Source organism: Ornithodoros turicata, chromosome 1, assembly GCF_037126465.1.
Source record: "Ornithodoros turicata isolate Travis chromosome 1, ASM3712646v1, whole genome shotgun sequence".
Taxonomy (NCBI): Eukaryota; Metazoa; Arthropoda; class Arachnida; order Ixodida; family Argasidae; genus Ornithodoros; species Ornithodoros turicata.
In genome coordinates this window covers 19,167,260-19,190,932 of record NC_088201.1, presented here as the reverse complement: position 1 = coordinate 19,190,932, position 23,673 = coordinate 19,167,260, and the positions used below count along the sequence as shown (strand labels likewise).

The window sequence follows — 23,673 nt, the reverse complement described above, 5'->3', positions numbered from 1 at the left end:
GTCCCAAGCCGTACACTGCGTAGGAAATAGGAATACACCGTCGCATCACAAAATGACACTCAATAGTTGTCCTCGGATATTCGATGCAATACAAACGTAACCAACATATAAGGAAATCCAACGCTTCAGAGGGGCTACACGAACAAGCAGGATTACCGCACTGCCAGCGACCGTAACCGTCTTGCCGTCCGACCTCCCCGCCGAGATATCTGGTGAGCGCACGGCACGGTTCTCTGGGAATGCGGTAGGCAGGCGACCTTTGTGCATGCTTGACCCTTTGACAATTGGCTCGTTGCGGACTTCTATTGGTGCATTGAGATGCGCCGTTGAGACATTAAAGTCAAGACCGCGTTCTCGCAGTGTGAAGGACCACCAACTGCGTTATATTATGCGGACAGAGAACGGGTTTCCAACTTTTAACTTCGTGCATTAGCGATTGATTTGAGGCAAGAAATAAGTCATCAGCTGCTTCACAAGCGTGCGCGTGGTGCCATACACGCACCGTTCGGGGCGCGACGCAAGGACTCATTTTGATTGACGAGCGGGGCGCAACGAGAGCGAGAAAACTCCTGCCACGTGCTGAGCCATAAGATAATTGATTATGGTCAACGTGTGCTTCACTAACGGTACACACAACACTACGTGGTGCTTTACCGGCTTGCATGTGTAACACCGGAGCACTGGTGCACAAATTCCTAAACTTTCTGTGTACATGTTTGCCTTTATCATAAGTACATGACTCAAATTAGCGGGACGACGCGGCTTGACATTCTTTGAAGGGGAACAATGCTCATTTTTTAGTTTGTTTTCAAATGGACTTTATATTTTGGGTACTTTACAGTTATACGGATAGAATCCCTCCACAACCTGTGCACGTCACATCTATGGCACCAGTGCCGTGTTATCACGCATACCTCCCTCACGCATGCCTCACGGAAAATAATGCACTCCACTCCGTCGTTGTCGCCATACTGCTGACGTCACGACTGTGGTGGAACGGAAAGCCCCGCGTGGCAGTTTATTCGCAGTTTTGCATAATTTCGCCTTTGTCAGGTAAATTCACAGCACAAGGATTGCTGGGACTACGAGCCGATGTTTACTCTATGTACGCGATGTTGAAACTTTAAGCCATCTACTGATTTTGACTGCTCCAGGAATGGCATCCTCTAGAACAATGCTTCTGAATGACCTTTTGTTAAGCTACTTTGACACAACTGGCAAACTTGACCTTTATATCTCCCTGAAGCAATTGCGACGAGCATATAGGAGCAGATGCCCGGTGGCTTCCCACGGTTATGTACCATCAAATCTAGCCCGTGTGTACACACCGGACGAGAATGAGATCGTTTCGAGGGCAAGACGAACGCGGTTTGGATGAGCGCACGCACTGTCTGTTATGGCGTGGTCCGCGACCTTTGATCTGGACGCGCTGTTAGTTGGGTGGACGGTAGACTAAGATTGATGTGTAAGAGCTCACCTGAAAGAGGTTTCTGTGCACGTGAACTCACGTAATTGTCTAATTGCAATATTGGCTCGGGTTACTCGCCGGGATGTCAAGAGGCCGAGGTCAGGCAGCCTCTTCACATTCTTGCGAGTCATACGAGTATGCAACTGATGAAACAATAACCCATATCGAACTCACCTTGCAACCCTCGCACGTGAAGGCACCGAAATGATATCCAGCGGCGGGTTCTCCGCACACTTTGCAAAGTTGGTTCATCTGCAGAAAAGGAAGAAGGTACATATGGAGTTATCCGATAGAAGCCGTGTATACGGACTACAAACAAATGTCAGCATAACTATCTCTGGGCACGTTTTAAACCACCGCGATCGAACGGAATAAATTAGAAGTGGAAACTGGGTACGAACGCGAAATAGAAATACATATTGCGGTTCATTGACAATAACGTTACATGGCATGGGACACCTTGAGCACCCTTCCTGATTTACATCAGTGGAGGTCTCCTTGCGTTTACCTTATTATTTGACAGCCACGACGCGGAATTTGATACGAAGCGCTAACGATACTGATGGATGAGTAGTCGTGCAGCCAGTGGCATCTCGTACTTGAGGGATGGAGCAGCATTTCATGGGTAACAAAATGCGGTATGGTGAGGCGAGCGTCCACAGCCAGGAAGGTCGACCAGGGTCATGCATGGTGTTTCACTTGACAGTGCAGGTCGAAGGAAGCATTGGAACATGTTTACATCAAAGCACACAGGGTGGGTGATGATCGAGTATCTGTTCTGCTTGCGCCACCAACGCGGAAGGAATGCAGTTTTGACTAATAAAGGCCCTCCCCGCGTCATGTGATCAACTGTCTTTCAGTTGGCCATTGTGGGAGAGGCGAATTGGAATGTAGAGTTCATTGTGTGAAAGAAAGGGGACCACATTAGAAACCACACATATTTGGAATAGAGGCTGTCTAATGCGCAGATTCATATATTTATATATCAATTGATCTGGAGTGGATGCTCTCCCTCTACCAAAAAACAATGAACGAATGGCTAGGAGTCTCTCCTTGTGTTGCGCCCCTCTGTGGAGATTAAAAGAAAAAGAAACATGAACCACTCTTTTGATGGAAAATTATAACAAAGTTGGTTACTTTTATCTTTGACAACTGGTTAAAAAAGAAAAGAGAATGAAGAGTATAAGGAACCAGTGCTTATGAAGCCATCAGCTGATAAAACGCACACTAATGAATTTACGCGAACACCAAGAACAGCTGTCCTGTCCTACTAAAATTGTAGTGACCTTCCTGTCTTAGAATAAATCTCTTCCAAAGTATGTATATAACCAGTGGGCACAGAAAAATATGCACGTTAGTAGGAGTACACTAAGTACTTTTACCGCATGTATTAAAAAAACAAAAGATTACGACCAGTCATGACGGTAATGAGTGCGTTTTCCCCCACAGTCCATTAGCAGATGCATAAGACAAACAACAGCAGTGCTCATGATACCTCTGGTCGCTGGCTCTTCTGACCCGCTGACCGCCATAGATGAAACAATGCGCTCTGAACAAAAGGCGCGCAGTACTTGGCCAGGGCCACGCTCCTCAAGGCCACATTTATTTCAGCGGTTCCCTCTCCGGGAACAAGGAGCGCCGATATTTTTTCGGTGGACGCAACTCTTTTCCTGGGCTCCACGGATGGCGTACGGCCTTGGCGGTCCAGCCGCATCCTGGACACTCAAGACGCTTTGCGAAGCTCCGGTAATCGCACTCGTGTAGGAACTGGCAACGCAGCTCCACTTTCACTGGCCAGAGTAGCTCAAGCGGGAAGCGCCACGCACTGGAGCGTTGCCCATCACGCAACCGTTAGATGGGGCGCCCTCGCGGTCGCCCAATTCTTCCAAGGTCTCGCTATCATAAGAAAACAATCTTCCCGCGCAAATCGCGCAGTCCAGCAATGGACTATCCGCGTAAGGTTTAGATTACTCAGCGATGTCGACGAATCCCAACAATCCTCTCGAATTGTAATACAGTCCGCGCTCGTTAGCACGGATCCGGATATAACGGATATCCCTGTATAACGTAGTGTCTTTTGTTTTGTTTGGTCTATATACATTATCGATATGCAGAACTTTGTTTTCAACAGATCTGTTTATAACAGGCTATCCGCTACAGCAGACCGAATTTACCGTAAGTTTTTTGTTATAGGAGGACAACGGACTTTTGTGGCGCCTACCTTTAATGGTTGAGTTCCACTAGCGTAGCAACGTCCTATGTGATGGCGGATTGATAGCTAATTCATCCAAGCCAAGACCGGTCATTTTTGTTTATATGCTCGTGAGAAGCACTCGTGAGACTGGAATAAGCTGCCATAGAAAATGACGTGCAAAACGGAAAACAAATTTCTTTCAGCAATAAATTGCATACTAAGAGATAAGAAAGATTATTGGGTGGGCGAAAGGCAAGGACACATCGCGAACGCATGGGGGTCTGTCCAAGCAGACTGTGAAGCCGATAGTGAACTGTGGATGCAACAAACTCTTTCTGCTGGATTATGAGGGTCTTTGTCTTGAGCTTCGACTATATTTGGATACCTGATTCTTTATACATGATTCTTTGACATAGATTGTGAATAGTAGTGCCCTATTACGTACTACTTTGCTACAAGTCCGGATGCGACAAGCAGTACACGGTACACAGTACAGCGGTTCAAACTAGTAAAGATGTCTACTCCCGGCAATTGGACTATATTCAGAAGCAGTACACTCGAACATTCCGTCAGGTTGTGAGATTAGCAGAAAGCATTATTTGATCTGCATACAATTTGACGGTGCTGGCTTGTGGAGCATAAAGCCATAACACAAGGGACTTTGTGCATCTTAAGGAACCTGATATAAGAGTGTAGCCAAACAAATCTAAATCTTCCGTAATCATCGGGCCTACTTATGGGGCTTAGCGATCATTACTGTGGATAGTTCGATCGGTTTCTGCCACGTAAAGTCACGTCTACAAGGTACAGCTACCCCAGCCCTATAGCAATAGATTTAACGATACATAACAGGAACACAGCTGATTGATTTGGTCTGCTCCTTAAAGAGTACTATTCGGACAAGGTCTACTTCGTACGCCACAACACACGTGCAAAATGATCGCTATATCTTCGTCGAGCACATCATCATTTAGGCAAACACAAAGACGAATCTCATTGTCTTTCCACTTCATATTTCCAAGGAATACGCTCTTCGGCGTAAGACAGACGCAGAGGATCAGCTTTTAACGAATGAAGTCTTGACATAGTCCCTATTGATGACACGGAAGACCGATGGGCTGCGGACTACTGGCGGAATGATATGCGTAAGGATAAAGAGAGCCGCAGGTGATCGGCTTGCGTTCCATGCACGGCACATGGCAGACAGCTTGTTATGCATCATGATCATGAAATAGTTCACTCCAGCTTCTGAGTGCATGACGTCTACGCAGCGTCTAACTTTAGTCCTTATATCAGTTAAATTTTGTGACTCTATACTTTGCAAGGTAGGCTTATAGACCTTCAGACATGTCTCAGAAAGTACTACGCGACACAAATTACCTCTTTCAGCGCATAGCTAAATAAGAACCGATCACTAGATTTAGTTCTGACGATGACAAGTGGTACTTTTATGGGCACAGCAGCGAGACGGCAACATTTCCATTACCATTGCACTGTGCCAGCTCTGTTATCATCACCGCAGGAACGATTGTATTTCGCAGAAAGTATGCGACATGTAGAAAGTCAAGTCATGAGTAAGATACAAGTAAGAGGGGAACCGGAGAACGGAACCACGGCTCTCACATCATACGTGAAGGCCATGGCGCTTCTAGGCGCCCCGTTTAACCTTGGCGCGAGCAAGTAGAGAAAGCATTCTTCTCCCGGAGACAATGAGAAAAACAAAACATGTGGTTTATCACGTGACGACCTGTCACTGGAAATTGCTGCATAAAATATACTACGACATTATTTTCATTGTACTATTTTTCTCGTGCAATGGGAAACTTTCATATCCAATTCTGCAATGCAAATGTGACAGACAGGGTGAAGTTAGCAGTTGAAATGGGCGCAGCAATTAGTAGGGGCACACCGCAGTACATAAAGGATTCCCCCAGCTATCCAATTTGTCACCGACCCGCGAGTCACACACTTCCCTCGTGTGTCCTGAACCCCGAACATCCCCGCATTCGGTGCATGATGGGTCTCATGTTCTCCGGCTGATGCGAATGGAATTTCGTGCGACTCACACGATACGCCGTGGTTTAGCTAACCGATGCCAAGTGGAGCGGGAGTTTCAAGTAATTGCACGATGTTTTTCGAAATGAGTTGAGTCACAGTTCAGGGAAGCGAATGAGCGAATTTTTCAGTGCTCCGGGAAGATTACCACAATGCTCGCTTCCTTCTACGACATCAAACTGTAGCATACCCACAGTTTTGTTGCTATGTTGAATCCACTTATCCACGGGTGAATTCTGAGGACCCAAACGATAACGCTGCCAAATACTTTGGCGATCGTTTATAATGATCAATTTCAACTGCAATCGAGTCAGAAACGTTTACATGACATCGTGAAGTTGATTTAGGGCGAAAGACCTATCCCGTTCCGCAGCGCTGTTTGTGTAACTGAGGTAAAAAAGCACCATCAGTAAGACTTCTTCGCAAAGCGAAGTCGTAGGATGAGTATTGCCGAGGAATACATTTAGAGATAACAAATGTGATAGCTAGAAACTCTTCTCCTTCGCTTAAATTACTGCGAAATACAAGGCAATGTATGTGGGACACCACGTTACAAACACGTTTTGTGTATTTGTAGTTTCTATCCGGTACCAAGAGAGTGAGGTCTGTCTCTTTTGGTACCACATGGAAATGAATAGTATGTCACACAATACGGGGATACAAAACGGATCGTAACATGTAGACACTCATAAGACTCACCATTCCTAAAGTCATCCGTGACAGTTTGGTCAACTACCGACTGGTAAAGCAAACAGCGTTCACAAATTCCAGGCGAAACGCACAGAATCGCGCAGCAGGGAATTCCAAGTCCCACAACTTCTTCTTTCTCCTTCTAATCCTTATATCGAAAAGCAGTCAACATCACAAGGCACAAGGCGAAAGTCCCACTTGAAGATGAGATCAAATTCTTCTTGAGTTGAGCACGAGCCCATGGGTACGGCGACTCGTGGTCCGCTATCCAAGAAGAAGCGGCCGTTGTCCAGACCGAACACAAGGCATTCGCGGGAACAGGTGCGTTCTTCCTGTGTCCTACCTGCGCGCCGGCGGAGGCCCGTCTGTTGGGAAAGGTCCCCTTGCTGGTCCGCTTCGGCGGGAAACTGCACGTGCTTCAAGGTCCCGTGACGTCAGTGATTACCTGACTTACGACCCTCCCACTTTCTCCCACTAACGAACGCCCTCTCTCTTAGACGTGAGACATGACGTTTTGAATGAAGAACAACAACCACGGAGGGTTTGGAGAGGGCGCATCTTGGTCGCCATTCAGTGGACAGTGCGCGCCAGTTCACGTCGCGAGCGCGATCCAGATGGCTCGCGGCAGCTGCTGTCGATGTGGTCTGCCATCGCGATTTTGCTGCTCCAGATGACGTGCCGTGTGAAATTTGCACAGCTCACGTTGTGCTGGAGTGATTATAGTTGACTGCTGGGAACATGCTGTCGCATCTTTTGCGGGCTGGCGGGGAACATTGCGTCAAATGAAATTATGAAAACAAGTCCATTTGTTGCTTCTGTCCCTTCTTCAATACGGAGTCTACAGGTCACTGATACTGCGATGACGTAACCGATCGCAGTCTCTTGTTGTTTCTATTTCCACCAGACCAGCGGAATAAAACCAGCTCTCGTGGCCTATTGGCTAAGGTGATCGCCTTTCACACAGATTCTTGTAGGTGACCAGAATTTGAATCCTGGCATCTGTGCCCTGGGCCTTAAAGCAAATGTCGGCTCAGGACGCATGATCCTCCGTCCCTGAGCAATATGCCGCCATATCGGCAGTCAGCAATTGAAAGCCACAAACCAATCAAATTAACTGGTGCAATGAAAAAAAAAAAAAAGAAGATAAAGACAGAAAATCAGGGAAGTGATGCATCTTTGCTGCCTTGAGACAATCGCCTGGAATGCCCAAGCAACGTCGATGTAATATAAAACATTACATCAGTTCTTTCGTAGTCTATTCCGAGATTTTTATTGTGAAGAAAAGTGGGGTGTAAGAACATTAATATTCTGAGACACTGTGCGTGCGACGAACATACGAGACAAAGAAAGCAGACAACACACAACGCTAGATGGGAACTAAAAAGATTTCGTTATAAATTGTTTCGTTGAAGATAAAGTCATATTGTCAAAAAGAAAAAGAAAATAATATACGCAGAAACAAAATCTCATTAGCTGCGCGTCAGCGATGTGTGTCCTCTGCTGTTTTTGCGTCGTGTGTTCTTCGCGCTGTGTCTTCCAGAATGAATGATAACCAACTTTTCCAACGATGCTACAGTTATGCAGTGTCGTGTGTCGCCGTTGGGTAGCGTGGCGACACACACCTAACGGGTCTACCTCGAAATAAAGTGATCGAAATCCCCGTTGCAAAATAAACTACTGGAAATAAATGTTATCTGACTATAAAATAAAATAAAAATAAAAATAAAATAAAATAAAAATGCAAACACCGAACTTGGACTAACCTAATAATAAACTAACCAACAGGCTGTTCCGTCGTGTCCGACCTGCTAAGTCAGTCTAGCCTGCGTGGTCGTCGGTGGAAGAACTTCCGTTATCTTTGCATTTGTAAGCTTGGTAGACGCACGAGAGACCGTGGTTAGACGTAAAGACCTTGGACAGCACTTTGTGACCGCTGGGGATAATAGGAAGCGAAGGGCTTCTCACGAACTTAATCCTTTCAGCCGACGACCCTGACGCGTTGCACACGGTTTCACGTGGAAGCACAACAGCAGTGTATGAGGCTATGAGCATGGTGTTCCCATTACCTTTGTGTACTCGAGGTCTGCAGTGAGGGACTCTTGAAATAGAAGAGAAGAGCCTTGTGATTGTTCCTGTTATTGGTTATGTATCGCCAATGAGGTATAGCGTGTTACTGTTCCAGGACTCAAATGTGGATCCCTCAGGTTTCTGGTCTAGTATGTTACCAAATATACCACATGGGTATAGCATATGTATTCGATATATCAGCGTATACAATATGTCAGAAAAGTTTCAGACGGATGTGCAACTTCGTTTTTCAGGAGTCGACTAAACTAAAAAAAAGTTTTGTCCGCCATATTGTTGCAAAGTAAACGAAGTACATCTGTGCATCTTGATATGTACGCATAATACTCTATATGTAGTTTACCATGGTATTTAACGCATCATAATTGGCCAACCGCGCAGTGCCAAATAACTGAGCTGCAGGTGATAAATAAGAGAAACGTATGTCACTCGTAAAATGTCGATTTCGAACAATAGTATTAGGTCCTCAAACGCAGTTCAACTCGCCCTTTGCGATGGCCGGCATCAACTGATGTAGTGACACGAGGTAGTTGGTACACACGTAGATCTAAATATTTTCAAGAACATAGAGCACACAGAAGCAGAAGTTTCTGTCCTTCTGTGTTCTTGCTGCTAAAATTTTCAGATGGACGTCGTCAACTACAGACAGTGGTTAGAAAGGAATACGATGAGAGTTTTGCCATGTTCATTTTCGCAGCTTTCAGCGTCCACATTGTTTTGGGTAGTCGCGGAGTGGTGTGAGAGGAGGTGCTAGTAGAGGGAAATGAGGAAAGGTACGGGAAAAAAGAAAGTCGGGGAGGGGTGGAGGAGCACACATAGAGAGAGAGAGAGAGAGAGCTCAAGATATGTTGCTGTATGCGGCGGAATCACTGATGTTAGATGTTGCTGTAAATAGTCAACAACGCTACGTTGGATTGGATTGGAACAACAGGATTGGATCGCCACTGACTTTGAAAAACGCATCAACGCAGACAAACCTTCTTTGCAGGCGGAGAATTCATGATGGTCGTACACGGTCTAAAGTTCTAACTGGCTTGACACAACCACCAACAGCTTTGCACAACCACTGCTCCTGTCCCCTCCAAACACAAGAATGTAATGAATAACTAAGAACACGAGAAACATTCCAAGGGATCATTGTGCAGTGCTTCGATAAGGCTGTCAGGAGGATAGAAACTGGAACACAGACACGAGTTGACCGACCGGTGTGGCTACAGAATAGACCATCGGATGTCGACCCTGTGTCCACGGCTCAATTTCCTTATCTGCTGTCTGCGGAGTTGGGTCTATGCAGACTATGCTCCAGATTTATTGAAGCTGCAGTGGAATGTTGAAGGAAAAAACCCGAAAAAGCCTCTAGGAAAGGCCTCGAGCCACAAATACCGCAAAAGGCTGCCGGTATCACCTTTCTACCGGCAACCGGCAGAACGAGCGAATAACGGATAACCGGCCAAGCCGGGTGGCAACCCTGCATACGGTTGACCAGTCTCCCGCGTCGCATGATAGCTGGAACTCAACCTGTTATGCGCGATTCCGCTTCCCGGCCGTGATGAGAAATCCCGTGTGTACCGAAATGGCAAAGGAGCACAACAGTTGGCAAGTCATGTTCCGCCGTTATGGCACGCAGAATTGTATGCTAATTCTGCGCGGTCGTACGGTGATAAACACCGTTTTAACGGCTGAGAAACTGGGTCGCGCAAGACGGACTCTCTCTTTCGGACGTGACTGTCGTCGCTGGGTGTGTCGACAGTGTCGCATTCGAGGGCGGCGGTGCGGAAGCGGGGCCACGCTGCGATAACCATCGTCAACCCCAGCATCTCAACTCCCGGCAACCCTATATACGTCCCCCTTTCTTTCACTGCCCGCTATTGATGACCATGAAGCGGAGACCACGAATGATGGCAACGCGGCATTCACATTCTCGGGTCCTTTACGCTGTGCCTCTGCTGCAAAGGTTGGGCTGTAATCCAGCATGTCTGTATAAGCCCAAGCCCCGTGTAAGTATACCCATGTAGGCGCGGAATGTTCACTTCCGTTCAGTTATTGAAATAAGATTAGGAGCAGCAGCACCATATGCAGCCGAAGTTTTAAAGTGCCTCAGCAGCGTTTTATTGCTGAATGAATGACCTTGGCGTTACAGATGAACCTCAACAACTCAGGATAGACACGTTACCGAATAAGACAACTGCACGATAAACCGCGGTGTTCAAAGTGCCTGCAAGTAGGCGTCCATAACACCTAGCTTCATATTCTAGCACACACACATACACACACAAATCTTCCTGGTTCTTGGCGGAAGGCAGAGAGCAGTCATACATAAGGCCCTTGTAATCTAGTAATCTATCACGTGTAGAAGTCAGTGTATTTATGTATGAGTTTCTCAGGTCTGAGCGGGAGGTGATCGCACAGCTAGAGAAGCTTCGAGTTCGGCCTGCTATCGTTGGGTTCAACGGCTGCCGTCTGCACGCCCGCGCGGCCGGTAGGGAATTATGAAGACCTCACGCGGTCGCGACCCCCCTTTGCTGGAACGCCCGCCTCTAATTCTCGGACCGGCGCTGTGTACAGGAAAAGAGGAGAATCATGACTTCGCTTTCCGTACCACTAAAGCGAACCGATCTGAGGAGAACCGATTTAACGCTTCACAAAGCACGGGTTATGTTGACTTCATTCGTGCACTGAACGGTCGGTTGATCGGGAACCACTAAGAATATCAGCCCGTGCACCGGCCAACAGGAACTAGAGCAAGCGTACTGACAGGCCGCGACAGGCTGGACATCGAGTAAAGGTGATAGCGATGGATGAACACTGTACCCAGTACTTCTTTCGCTCTAATCGATTCCAGTATGTTTTATTATTATTATTATTACGACGATGATGATCGTGGTGGCTATTCCCTTTGTATCGGGAGGACAGCGCATGATATCGCGCGCGTTCACGCCAAAAATAAATAAATAAATAAATAAATAAATAAAAAATGAATAAGAATAATAAAGTACAGTTCACACATTAAGTACACTTTCCACAGTATAGGGATGTTTAGTGCGGGGTGCGCCAGCCTTCTCTCCACCACAGTTCCAAGTGTTTTCCCGTCAAGTGTACGTTTTTCTGGTCTCCGAAACCAAGTGTCTCAGCTATCGAGTTTATTTGATAATGAAATTACATCGCGACAATGTTGTTGTTATTCGCACGAAACAAGAAAAGGAAGACATATTTACTCTGTTTGGCCACCATTCCTTTGGCATGCAAGGCTCGCTCAAGCCCATTTCCATCTGAAAAGATAAAAGATTTCTACATCAACAGGTCGCGTCAGACGTCTGCCGTGGAAAGGAGGGAAAGTGGGAATGGTGACAATCGAAGATACACCGAATAACTCTGAATCAGTCCTCTCAACCAAGAGTCCAATCATCATTACAACGTATTATTATTATTTATTTGAGAGCAACTAACTACTTTTCTACGCAAAATTACTGAAACAGTAATCAGGGATAGCAAGTTTAAAACATCCTACAACTAGGAAACATTCACGCCTTCAAACATTCCTTCTGAAGTTCTGTCGTTATTTGACTCAACGAAAGTGTCACATTTTGCTCACTGAGGCCAAAACATGCGCGCAATTTCCTGCTACTTTTTTTCCCGCTATCCTTTTCAAAAACACACTCATTGATGCACCCCGTGAAACGGACGGCTTTCACCTCTTGGAGCGCGTTTCCATTTAGGACCAAGCTCGTCTCCGCCTCCATAAATAGCTGCATCAAGGTCGATCCCACACTGAAGGCATTTTGGCTTAGACGATTTGAGAACCGAGGTGGGCACCTCCGAGGTCGATCTGGGTGATACACTTTCATCACCGACACTTGGCGGTTGTTCCACTTTTCGAGTGGCACGTCTCAGAGTGTATTCATGCACGCAAGGAATGCTCGCTAGCAAGACACAGGAGGAAGTGACAGTGATGTGGAACGAGTGGCGGCAATCATTTGACAGGCTTCACGCGCGATCAAAATTCAATATAGTACGTGCACCGAGCTCCACGTACGAGTATTTATGCACAAGTATTGTGTCAGGCGACCCTATGTACGGAGAAATAGATTAAGAGAGTAAATAATTTTGTTTTTGATCCTTCAATAGGGAAATTACATTGTCGCGAAGAATTTAAGAAAGCCGTCGGCGATGATTGACGATGGGCGTGTTGATTAATTATTGGGATAGTGAGCAACACATAATTGCGACGTAGCACAAAACTACTACAAAGTATTGTAAGCACCGTAGCAAAAAAGGCTGATGCATCACATTCCCCCCTGTCCCCCTCTCCTTCCTGCTGTCCTCTCTCCATCTGTCCACATATGTGCCCCGCTCATAGCCACAGTTGCTTCGCGGCGCTAACACGGAAAGAAACAAATGAAAACAAAAAACCATCACGTTCAGATAGGTTTCGTACAAAGTCTGCTAGAATGATGCATGGCAAGAGTGGAGTTAGAAGATGTTAGAAGTTGATCAACGAAAGGAACACGGACAAAAGGAAGTTCAGAGGACGAACGCTCATGGCGGAAGAAGAGAAGAATGCTAGAATAGTTTTCCAAAGTTTAGCACTTTACCTACTCTGAAGAACCCTGTGATGGTTTGGGTAGAAATCCAGCGAACCGGTAGAGATGTAGGAAGGGAGTTGCCTCAGGACAGAAGCCGCCGATATTTCGAACAGAGACTGTTCTTCTTCTGGGCACCGTCCTCATCATTGGCATGGTATTGGCATATTGGCATATTGGCATGGTATAAATACCATGCCAATGATGAGGACGGTGCCCAGAAGAAGAACAGTCTCTGTTCGAAATATCGGCGGCTTCTGTCCTGAGGCAACTCCCTTCCTGTGATGGTTTGTACGTCAGAGGTTCTTGTTTTTCTTCTTTATTTCTGTTTTTGTTACGTGAGGTGGTTTGATTACTCTTATTTCTTTAGCATCTATGTTTAGTTCTTATGCATTCATCTTACTCTAGGCACAGTTTTTCTTTGCTGCTGTTGGCAAATACATCGCCTACCGAACATGCACTGTATTGTAGTTCTGGCACTGAGGTCGGGTGCCAGGACTCTCAATACTATGTAGGCTATTGTCCGTGTAAATTACCTTGTCGTCACATGATGAGCGAGTTGTCATAATGATATGAATTGGCGGCACATGTCATATCATATCATAATAAGAATTGTAATCACATTGTCTTCGCTACAAATGTTATCCGATTGGTGCGTCTCGAGAAAAAAATTGCACTTACACTTGAGGTTTACACTTACACCCATATGCTGAATCATATTGTAACATGGAATTATATTCTGTGACCAGTGTTGTCCAGGCTTTCACTGAAGTTCATGCCAATGTAAAATTACGCAAAATATTTTCCTGATATCATAAATCGTTAATAAGATATATCCTCCGAGTTCCATGGGGTGCTTCCTAGGAAGACGTTTTTCCTGCTGATCACACGAGATTCAAACTATACTATTTATACTATACATAGCAAATTGTACCTGACTGTACCAATGAAGGCCGGTAACCAAGACATAACTCTTTCATCTTAAGTGACGTTTTCTGTCTTTCTTTTTCTTCTTTTCTCAAGATGTTCTAGTATTAAAGGTACTGTAAAGCAGTAGACAAGCATGATATGCTGGTGATGTGACTAGAGACTTTGTTGCTTCTAAGTACCATATGCGGAACCATACGACCGACAACGCGCTATAAGTATTTTTAATTTGCCATGAAAGATGCGGCGTAGTGGAGCGGTGCGACGCCTGGTGTCAAACAACCCCCTGCACAGCGGGCAACACTGAAAATTTGTATTACACGCTATTACATCGGAACTTTAGTAACCATATTATTAGTTTTCCTGTTTACCTATGCATTCTGAAACCCCTGATAACAGTGTTTTTTGCGAAGTATCCCAGCGCTGGCCGCTGTTCGGTGGAGGCTCTCCCTACTGCTCTGCTGCGCATGCGCGCTCCTTCTGTTCGCGGCCTCTTTCGAACGAACAAACTCTCTCTGTGAACCTCAGTGAACAAACAAGTGCCGAAGCTGTCTGGCTTCTTGAACGTCTGACAAATTTTTTTCAACGGCTCAGCATTTCATTTCAGTTCGCTTATCCGTTTATCCTCAGATGTGGTCATGTGGATCGTTGTGTGGACTGCAGGACCGGATTTTATGGTGGATTGTGGTGGATTGTTATGTCGGGCCCAGTGTTATACGCATGCAATGTGGTTGCCGCCGTATGTGTCAGGAGTACGGATTCATTTCGAATACCTAGTACAGTGTTGCCCGTAATCTTAAATTGTAATTTTCTAATTAATTGCACCGTCGATTGGAATGAAACTTGCGCTGTTTTTGTCCTGGTGGCTTGGACTATCCAATAGCCACACTAAATGCAGATCAAATCCAGTGCGGCCATCTACCGGTTGTCAAGTTTGTCAGGAAGTATGCCAAGTAAGTAACACTAGACGTGTCAGGAGTGTCACTAGACTCATGGGTCATATCAACTTCATCTTTATAATTTGGTCAGATGGTGGCTTGACAATCTATGAAGGGAAAGAACTTCATCGCCGTGAACGCAGTGAATTCCCTGCATAATGTTTGATGGGACACACTACTCGCCAAAGCTCTGTTGAACGCATTCTAAAAGACCAATATGAGAAAGCGCGAGCTGAAGGGGGAAAATCCGGGAGCGTGGCCGGCGAGATTCCCGTCTTGCCCTCTGAGTGGGTGAACTTTGGACCCCGTTCATCTGTTTTTTTTTGTTTGTTTTTTCTGTGCGTACCACACTGCGGAGTCCGGGAGTTGACTGCAGTAACCAACGCAAGCCATTTTCTAGTTGGGTACCCGTACAACCCTGCTGCTGACAGCGCTGCTGCTCCATTTCCGGTTGACAGTCACGTCACCATTGAGAGCATAATTTCGCGACGATTGAAAAGCTTTTCACGAAACTGCACTGTCCGTGCCATCGAAATTGGACGAGAAAGCATGTAAGGATGCATACGGGATAAGATTAAGATTAATATCTTACTTGGCTGTGACTGTGATCGCGTCACGTGAAAGAAAATTAGTAGAAACAAAATGTTCCATGAAGCAATTCTTACCCATTCCTCCACAGTGATTTTCTGAGACACCCAGGAAATGTCTTATACTACCTATAGTTCTTGTGATTGCACTTTCACGGTATGCTGTTTATATTATCGTACGCAGTCCTGACACATGATGAATTAATCCTGCTGCGTTCCGTATAGACTGCTGTCCCTATGCTATCCCGAAACAATCCTGCTGCTTGCTGCAGCCGGCCTGATCCGCCCATGACGTATTGCAGACTATCGCGAAGAGCTGCCGACCGCGCGTGTGCTTCCTTCAGCAAGAGGGCTTCTATATTCCAGTCAATCACTCATTTTCTTGTTACGGTCGAGCTAGGAACGTTGTTGCATGACCGTACGAATAATCTTTCATTACGTTTACTTCATTGATTTACATGCTCACATAGAAGCAGGCCTTATCGGAGAGAATTTATCGGAGCAATGCAAGGTGTCGCAACTACGTGGTCTCTATACTCAATGCCTATATCGTCATATACGCCAATCTGCGTCCACCTTTCAACACTTGTGTCATTTTTGTAGAAGCGCCAGGAGAGGTAAGCGCGAGCACGACAATTCTAGCGACACGTACGTTCAGTCGGTGTGCTGCTTACACGAGGAAGGCCCAAAATATCCGATTGCTTTCCTTGCTTTGCCCCCCTTAAAATGATCACGAAAGAGCTGGGACCGACGAATCACGATGTCTGATTAGTGATGATGGACGTTTCTGTCGCTTGCTGATGCACACAAAGCTTTCCGACTGGGCTAATGATACAGAGGGTGCTTCCGGTTTGTGTGGATGGGCCAAAAGCTACGGGGTCACGCGATGTAATGGTCCTGTTGGTGAGTCTCCGAAACGGTTCGCGTTTTAACGGATACCCAGCAGATGGCAGGGATGTTTGTTCCTATCACTCGTCGCCAGCAGGTGGAGTACTATCGTTGAGGGTCATCGCGTGCTTCGATTTGGTGTCGGAAGCCTGGATGCACTTGAGGATGCCCTAAGCAAATCACGCGGTTCGGTATAACTGCATAAGATAAAAACGAGAGGAAGGATGCTACTTAGACAGATCCAATCGGGCTCCAGCTGCGCTCGCATGAGCTAACAGAAATGAACAATTATTACATAATAATTAAGGATGTACAGGGTCAAGCACATGTCGATCAGGGCGAGGTCTGTGTCGGATAGGTGGTCTGTACCGATTCTCGCACAGTTTTCACTTATTTCCCTATCGCTTTATGAAAATTAGGCAACATTAAATTTTACGAGACCAGCGTAAGCTTGATTTTTCTCCCTCTCTAGGACGTCATAGCACACTGGTCGCCGCTTAATAGCACCGTGGTCATACTGTTGAGCATATTGCAAAGCTACCTTAACCTGCACGCTCTGGCTTTGTCAGTGCTCGTCGTGTTTCTGTAGCGAATATAGTGATAATATGCTCAGCATAAGGTCCCTTGTCCACCATTGTAAAAACCTTCCGTCACTTTCGTTTTTTCCTTGTCTGTGTGTTATGCCAACGAATTATACCAGTGACACGTGTTATGCGGTGCCTTTTGTCCCCTATGTACTACCTGGATCAAATTACATCAAATGAAATGAGAGACCTCACATGGTACTCGCTAGACAATTTCGAGTTGCCGATTATCTGTTGCCCTATCGGGGTCGAAGGAGGACAGGTGCTTGAAGAGTACGAGGCGAGCCAGTCGAGCAGGTGTTTTGGCCAACGGGTCGGAGCACCGCTTGTTGGCTTGCTACTTCGCACGGCATGTTTCGTGGTTGGCTGGCTTTGTTTTAGCAACGTTCTTTTCTTCCGTTACAAACGAGCGGAGCGCATCGTTAGGGGCTATAGGACGAGGGCACATGGCTCTTCCTTCCGGTCTGTTTATGCACGTACGGCAGCCCTAGACCAGAATCGTTCGATCGAGCTCGCGCTTTGTCGCTTCCTAATTGATTCTCAGTTCGGGAACGGAATAAACAGGAATCGCGCATCGCATGAATAAGCATAAAAACGGACGTGTCGCTCCTTGATGCGCGAAAATAATATCCAGATTTGTTTAACGGGCACTAGCTCGTTATCTGTATGGAACATTGCCCGTGGTTGCCAGCGTCAAAGGCAAACAGATCCAGTGCAGACAAGATGGCAAGGAAGCCGTTTGTGTGTCCCTCAGTTTCAGGGTTGAGATCTAGTGCGTTTTGTTACAGCTCGGCAAGGGGGAGCTCATACCGGCGCACAGAGCATGATTATTTTAGTGTTCCGTCTTTGCGTTTCAACTGATGTGACATCATGATGAGAATGTTTGTGCGAAAAATTCCGCGTCTTTTTGTTAAGGCTGTTTGTTTTATGTTAGCCACTGTGCTGCATGAACTCCTTGAATCCTGCTTGGATGTACTGCTACCCAATCCCATTGTTACATCCATAAACTGTCAGACACATTGTTGATTGATGAGGCGACGGCACTTTTTTCCCCCTTTTGTGTAGGAGAAGTTCATAGTACTGACGTTCTGAGTGTCCCAAAACAAAGCGTACAAATGCCGTCATCGTTAACGTCAAAATGCTAAGACACACAGGTCTCTGTACAACGTTCTGCATACAGAAGCACTAAATGAGAATTACGCTTGGGACAGAATAGATTGAGCTGGCGGGTGATATAGCTCATGTCAAAATACTCCTTGTCTATCATTATTCATTATAATATTCTTAGTTGTATCTGTGAGATGATTTCTGAGATTGTTACACAAAGAGATTGAAAATGTCCTTTCTATCTAATAGGTAAAATGAAAACTTCCTGTCTAATAGATAATAAACAGAGGTATAGAGATAGATAGAGAGAGGTTTAGAAAGGAAGTTTAGAAACCCAAACAATAATCATTCTCTGTTGAAAGGTGACCGCAGCACCTCTATACCATTAAGAATGTACACCAGGGCACATTGGTTTTCGTTGGGCAGATTGGGCCAGTGGCGTAGTGCTTTGCTTACGTCAAACGGTTAAGTGCATTGCCTGTCTTGCGCACACTCTATTGAGCTAATCGGCTAAAGAACTCCACCGCCAACATTCACCGTGTCCTTTCCTCATCTGGAAATTTGATGTACTGATCACCTGCGTCTTCCATAGGAATGCTATCCTAAAAGGAACCTTTAGCATTAGAGGGTGTATCAATGACCCTCAGGGCTGTGGTATCCTGAAGGGAGATGACCTAGTGAAGTTGAGGTCGGTGCGTGCATTGGGAGTACAGCATACCGCCACTTAAACACATGTTTTCGGGCATCCGGTTATAGGCACTGAGTTTAGCTTTTTTTTTTCGCCAGGCCTCGTGAAGTATATTTTACGACAGGGTCTTTGAGACAAAATCTTTGACAAGGTTTAGAGCTGTCTGGTCTGCCTTTTCGTTATTACTAATGAACTGGCTGAACGGATGAATCCTTATGACGTCAAGCTTTAACTTTTAAATTAGCAACAGTAAGCATAAACTAAGAAGAAACAAGATCGAGTGTATCCAATGTACATAAGGCACTGTTTTAGGAAACAATGCATTGGAGACCTGTCGAATAAACAGGATATAATTCGCAGGTGATTTCGTAGGTGCTGCTCTGTGGGAACCCAGAAAAAAACGACTCTTACGTGAATTGTAAGATGAGCAGGTAAGTGGCCTATGTTAATTACTTTCTCTTCTCTCCGCGGTATACTACGTTCCAGGGAGTGAAAGTGCATGAGACAGATCACACGTTTAGGAAGATTCCGGAAGTAGCTGTTCACGAGAGTATAGTATATATGAAATAACAAATAAACACTATACTCTCGACCAGCTCGCGTGGCGTAGTGGTTAGGCTGATCGCGTTCCACGCCGAGACTGGGAGGTGACGCGGGTTCGAATCCCAGCACCGGCTGATCCCCACTCTTTCCTCTCTCCATCTGTCCACGTCTGTACGTCGCTCATAGCCACAGCTGTTTCGCGGCGCTAACGCGAAGTTAGAAACCACACTGCTCTTTGTTTTGGGGCGCACTATATGGAGACGTGGAGGATCGCCTGGCTCTCGTTGACTTCCGGCATGTTTATAGCTAATGTCATGGTACACATTAGGGAGCCTCAGTGGCTTGGAAGAAGATCGCGATAACGGCTTCGGAAACAACAGGCCAATCGCTCGTATTATTCAGCACGGGTGACATCCATCATATCGAGCGATACGCGTACCAATCCATGTGTCTGGCCGATCATATAGTCCCGTCAGCTCATGTGTGGGCAATATTGTCCCGAGAAGCTCGCTACAGGCGCAGTAAAATGGCTGCAATTGTCATCGCCATGGAGGCCACACAACCACATCAATTTATTTCATTTTTCTTATTTGTTTTCGCCTGTGACGTTGTTTGAGAACGTCTGCCCTGGTTCAAAGAGGATGAGGCGAGCCTGAACCTGAGGAAGTAGGTATACTATACAAGCACCAAAACTACAACGAGCAAGGTTTACACCAGTTGACAGCACAGTGATAATGTGAAGCGTGTCTCCTTGACTGTACTGTCTGCTAATAACTTGCATAGCCAAGGATTTGTGCACAGTATTTCGTTATTTTTTGTTCTTGCGCACTTTTGTCACGGCTTTGAGCTGGAACATGTTTTGATGTCTACTGTAAGTGGGGTCCTTCTGGGGATGAGAGGACTCGACGGCACCACCACCTTCGTTATGGTAATAAGGCAACTCCTGTAGGAGATGCACCTGGAGCCGTGCTAACTAAATCGAAATAACGCTGACCACGCGCACATTCGTTTAGAGAGAATGACGTCATTACTTGGGATGTGACTTTCGTCTAATTACGCAATCGGTCCGATGTATTTCAATGTATTTCAGGCTTGAAGGGCGTAAAATATTTCTGTACCACCACACCACGCCTGTAAGCCACCACAGCACGCATGGCGGAGTCGTCGAGAGAGTGCCCTCATCACGACTTCGGGAAGAGAGTGAGTTGACAGCCACTCTTCCGTAACTAGGCTTCTGCACTTCAAGAATCAATCTCAACTTCATGCGTTGCATTCGCTTTTACCGGTGAACGTTTTAGAAGTGTTCGTTAACTATACAAATGGTTACAAATGAACGTAAAACAGGAACATATTGACTCAAGAAGCTCACCTCATCGTCTCTGACATATAAAAACTTTTTCTACCTATAGTGACAACCGACCCAGTGAAGATACGTATTAATTACACCACCATTGCGTGTCTGCCATTGCACACCTGTATGTGTTATCATAGACCAAGCTGGCTACTATAGGACAAAAGGGAGCAGTAGAACGATATTTTAGAATGGCTACTAAAAGGTCATTCCACTACGTTCCCTAAAGCATGTGTTTACGCACACAGAAATGTTAGTAGCCTCCGTTGAGTGTACAATTTGAACATACGGTACAATGTTGAACATACAAATGGCTTACTCGCCCCGTTATCTAGCTGGATAAAGGTACGTGTAGGTGATGGATTTATGCAAAATGTAATGGCACACGGTGTTGGCAGGTATGTACGGTTGACTGAAATGTTCTATGTCACATCTGTTACCATTCAGGAATATACAATTCGAATTCAGCATGACGAAACGTTAAGGTAGCTAGAAAAAGCTGTTGGGGGTGGGGTCAGACCTCCCGGGGTCCCTTTTTCGAAACAAATAAAAAAATACAACCAGTCAAAATGGAATATTTTATAGGATTCAAGGGAGTGGAGGTATTCAACCCCCTGTTCCCGCTACGGCACGGTGTCCAAACCACATGTGCAAGGCCCCCGGTCACACGTGGTGGAGACAGCTCGAGCCAAGAAGCCGCGCGAAGTGCGGCATTTCCAACATCTATTTGAAGCAGATGACGGTCATGAAAGAATCACAGCACGCCGTGCTCACCTTTCGTCACAACTTGAACCCCCACACTAGGGCCCTTGGTCGCACAATACACTGGTGTCAAGTCGCATGGATGACGTGAGACACTGTCGATGCTCCGACGTCGTAATCCACAGAGTTCCACTGGTCAAGCACCAGCATGGCCAGCACACGAGGCCGCGATGGTGGCCTCTCACGTGGTCTGTGCGCGCGCGGTCGAACAACACAACCCAGAGAATGCAGGCAAACGAAACAGGCGTGAGCGCCGGAATTCCCGAAGGGTTCTTGTGGGTGTCTCGGAGGGTGGCCAAAGGTGCTCGTGCGGCCGCTATGATGGTACTAAAGCAGGAGAGCAGTAAGACGCCGTCATCTCCCTCGCCCAGGAATGGGGCAAGTCTGATCGGGGTCGGTGGGCCTGTCGAGGTGATTCCTCACCTCTCCGCCAATGAGCTGCTGCCGTGCATCTCGTGCCGACGAGGGGGCGGACGGAAAATCACCCTTTCTGCCTTAGCGAAAGCAAGTGGACTCAAACTGCGCCTCCTTGGGGTCTTCCGATCCTCGGCAGCGGACTTGTTCCGTGACACCCGACTAGAGGTGTCGAGGTTCGGCTTTGATCACGCCCTTTTCACTTTCGCTGTTCCCTGCTCATTCATTTACATCCTCGCAGTACCTTGTGAACCATGGTGGCCCACGTGCGTGGATCACGGGCATCTCCTATCAGACGCATACACTCAAATGCAAATCAGGAAGTGCTATTGAAGGGCAGCTTTGTCGGGGTCGCTTCTTTTTACAGACACCTCTACTCGTTGCACGAGATACCGGGCTCCTCGAAGAAACAACAACAACTTTATTTTAGGCTGATGATTGGGGAGTTTTTAAAAAGAAACCTTTGCACGTTCTGCAAAATCAAAGTTTCGAAGCGAACATATCACATCTATTTGATTAGTGGACTACACATACGTATACAGTACATACGGGTGCTTGAATGTGCGATTGTAGGGCACTGAGTAAAGTCCTATACGCCCGGAAAAATATCGACGAACAATTTATAAGAGCTGTTTGAAATAGTTACCAGAAGGTCTCGTTGATAAATGAACACGACGAGAGTGCTGGTAATGGATGGGAGAATTAGGCTGCTCCGTTTGATAAGAATGTGCAAACAGTATAACTTGAGGAATGTAGTTATGAATGCGTTTGTTACCCTTTTTTTTTGTGTGTGTGTATCCGCACGTATTATTGTAAGTACAGGATAGTAGGGGGGAATTGCGTATGAAAAGGCGAAATGCGTTTTATAGGGCAGAAGCGATCGGATGTCGCCCACTCTATCGATGTAACCTTACTTTAGGAGAACGAGGAGATTTCGAATGTTTTACTACTGAGCAGTATTCTTTATGTTGTCCAGTAGAAGCCATCTTGTATTTGCTGTCCGGCAAAGCTTGTTCGCCAACCAAAAGTACCACTTTGCAAGCAACAGTGTTTCGAGGGGTTACGTCCCATTTCACCTATATTCTCATATCGCCTAATGCGATTTTTAGGTTTGAGAGGGCGAGGGGGGTGCCTGCCATTAGGCGAAATGGGACTGCCAACAAGTGGGCGTTACTATCACTGATTGGCTTCAGCAGGGAATGACTCCGCTCCTGTGTGCAGTCTGCACACTTTACAAAGTTGTAGTGAAACGTCGCGAAAAAACCAAGGTGTCCAAAAGGACAGAGTGCTGCAGTTGTGCATCAGAGCTGTGGCTCGACAGTCTACGAACTCTGCTTCGAACGACACATCAGGACTTATTGTCCTTTTCACCAAGTCTTGTGAATGACATTGCAAACAATATAACACTTTTCAGTATTTTCCAACTCTGCACTTCAAAACAAAATGCCAGAATATCACTTGTTGTCCCAGTGGTGTCAACCTCTGGTTGCCTTTTCGCGCAACTCGCCGAAGCTGTTTTTTCTCAGACCCGCGGGAGAATAACGCTGCATTAGTCTGGAAGTTGTGGCTGCCCTTTCTAGATACTTCAACTCGCAACTTGGACTCCTCCTTTTGACTGGCAAGCTGAGTGACCAAGCTGGGACCATCGATGTTACCAAGCTGTTCATCTTCAGTTGTATTTGCTCGTAGACATCAACGAGAGCAAGAAGTGTCGCGGCGAAGAGGTAATCAACCTGAAGTCGGCGAACGAAGGCTGATCTCATACGTATGCTGTCGGACATCTGATGCACCTTGACCTTTTTTAAAAATTTT

The 23,673-nt window shown here is 46.2% G+C and overlaps 1 protein-coding gene across 2 annotated transcripts in view; it reads right to left on the bottom strand.

The window, feature by feature from the left end:
• The window catches only part of LOC135377589 (protein embryonic gonad-like), a 48,214-nt gene extending 26,440 nt beyond the window's left edge, over positions 1-21,774 (bottom strand). The window contains exons 1-3 of one of the 2 annotated variants that reach the window (XM_064610118.1): positions 21,460-21,774; positions 11,708-11,761; positions 1,643-1,720 (exon numbers count right to left, since the gene is read on the bottom strand). In XM_064610118.1, coding sequence (XP_064466188.1) covers positions 1,643-1,720; positions 11,708-11,761 — 132 coding nt within the window. In that variant the 5' untranslated portion in view covers positions 21,460-21,774. Of the gene's footprint in view, positions 1-1,642; positions 1,721-6,416; positions 7,027-11,707; positions 11,762-21,459 lie in introns of those variants that run through there. The other variant, XM_064610119.1, reaches the window with a different exon arrangement.
• Positions 21,775-23,673: the final 1,899 nt, after the last annotated feature.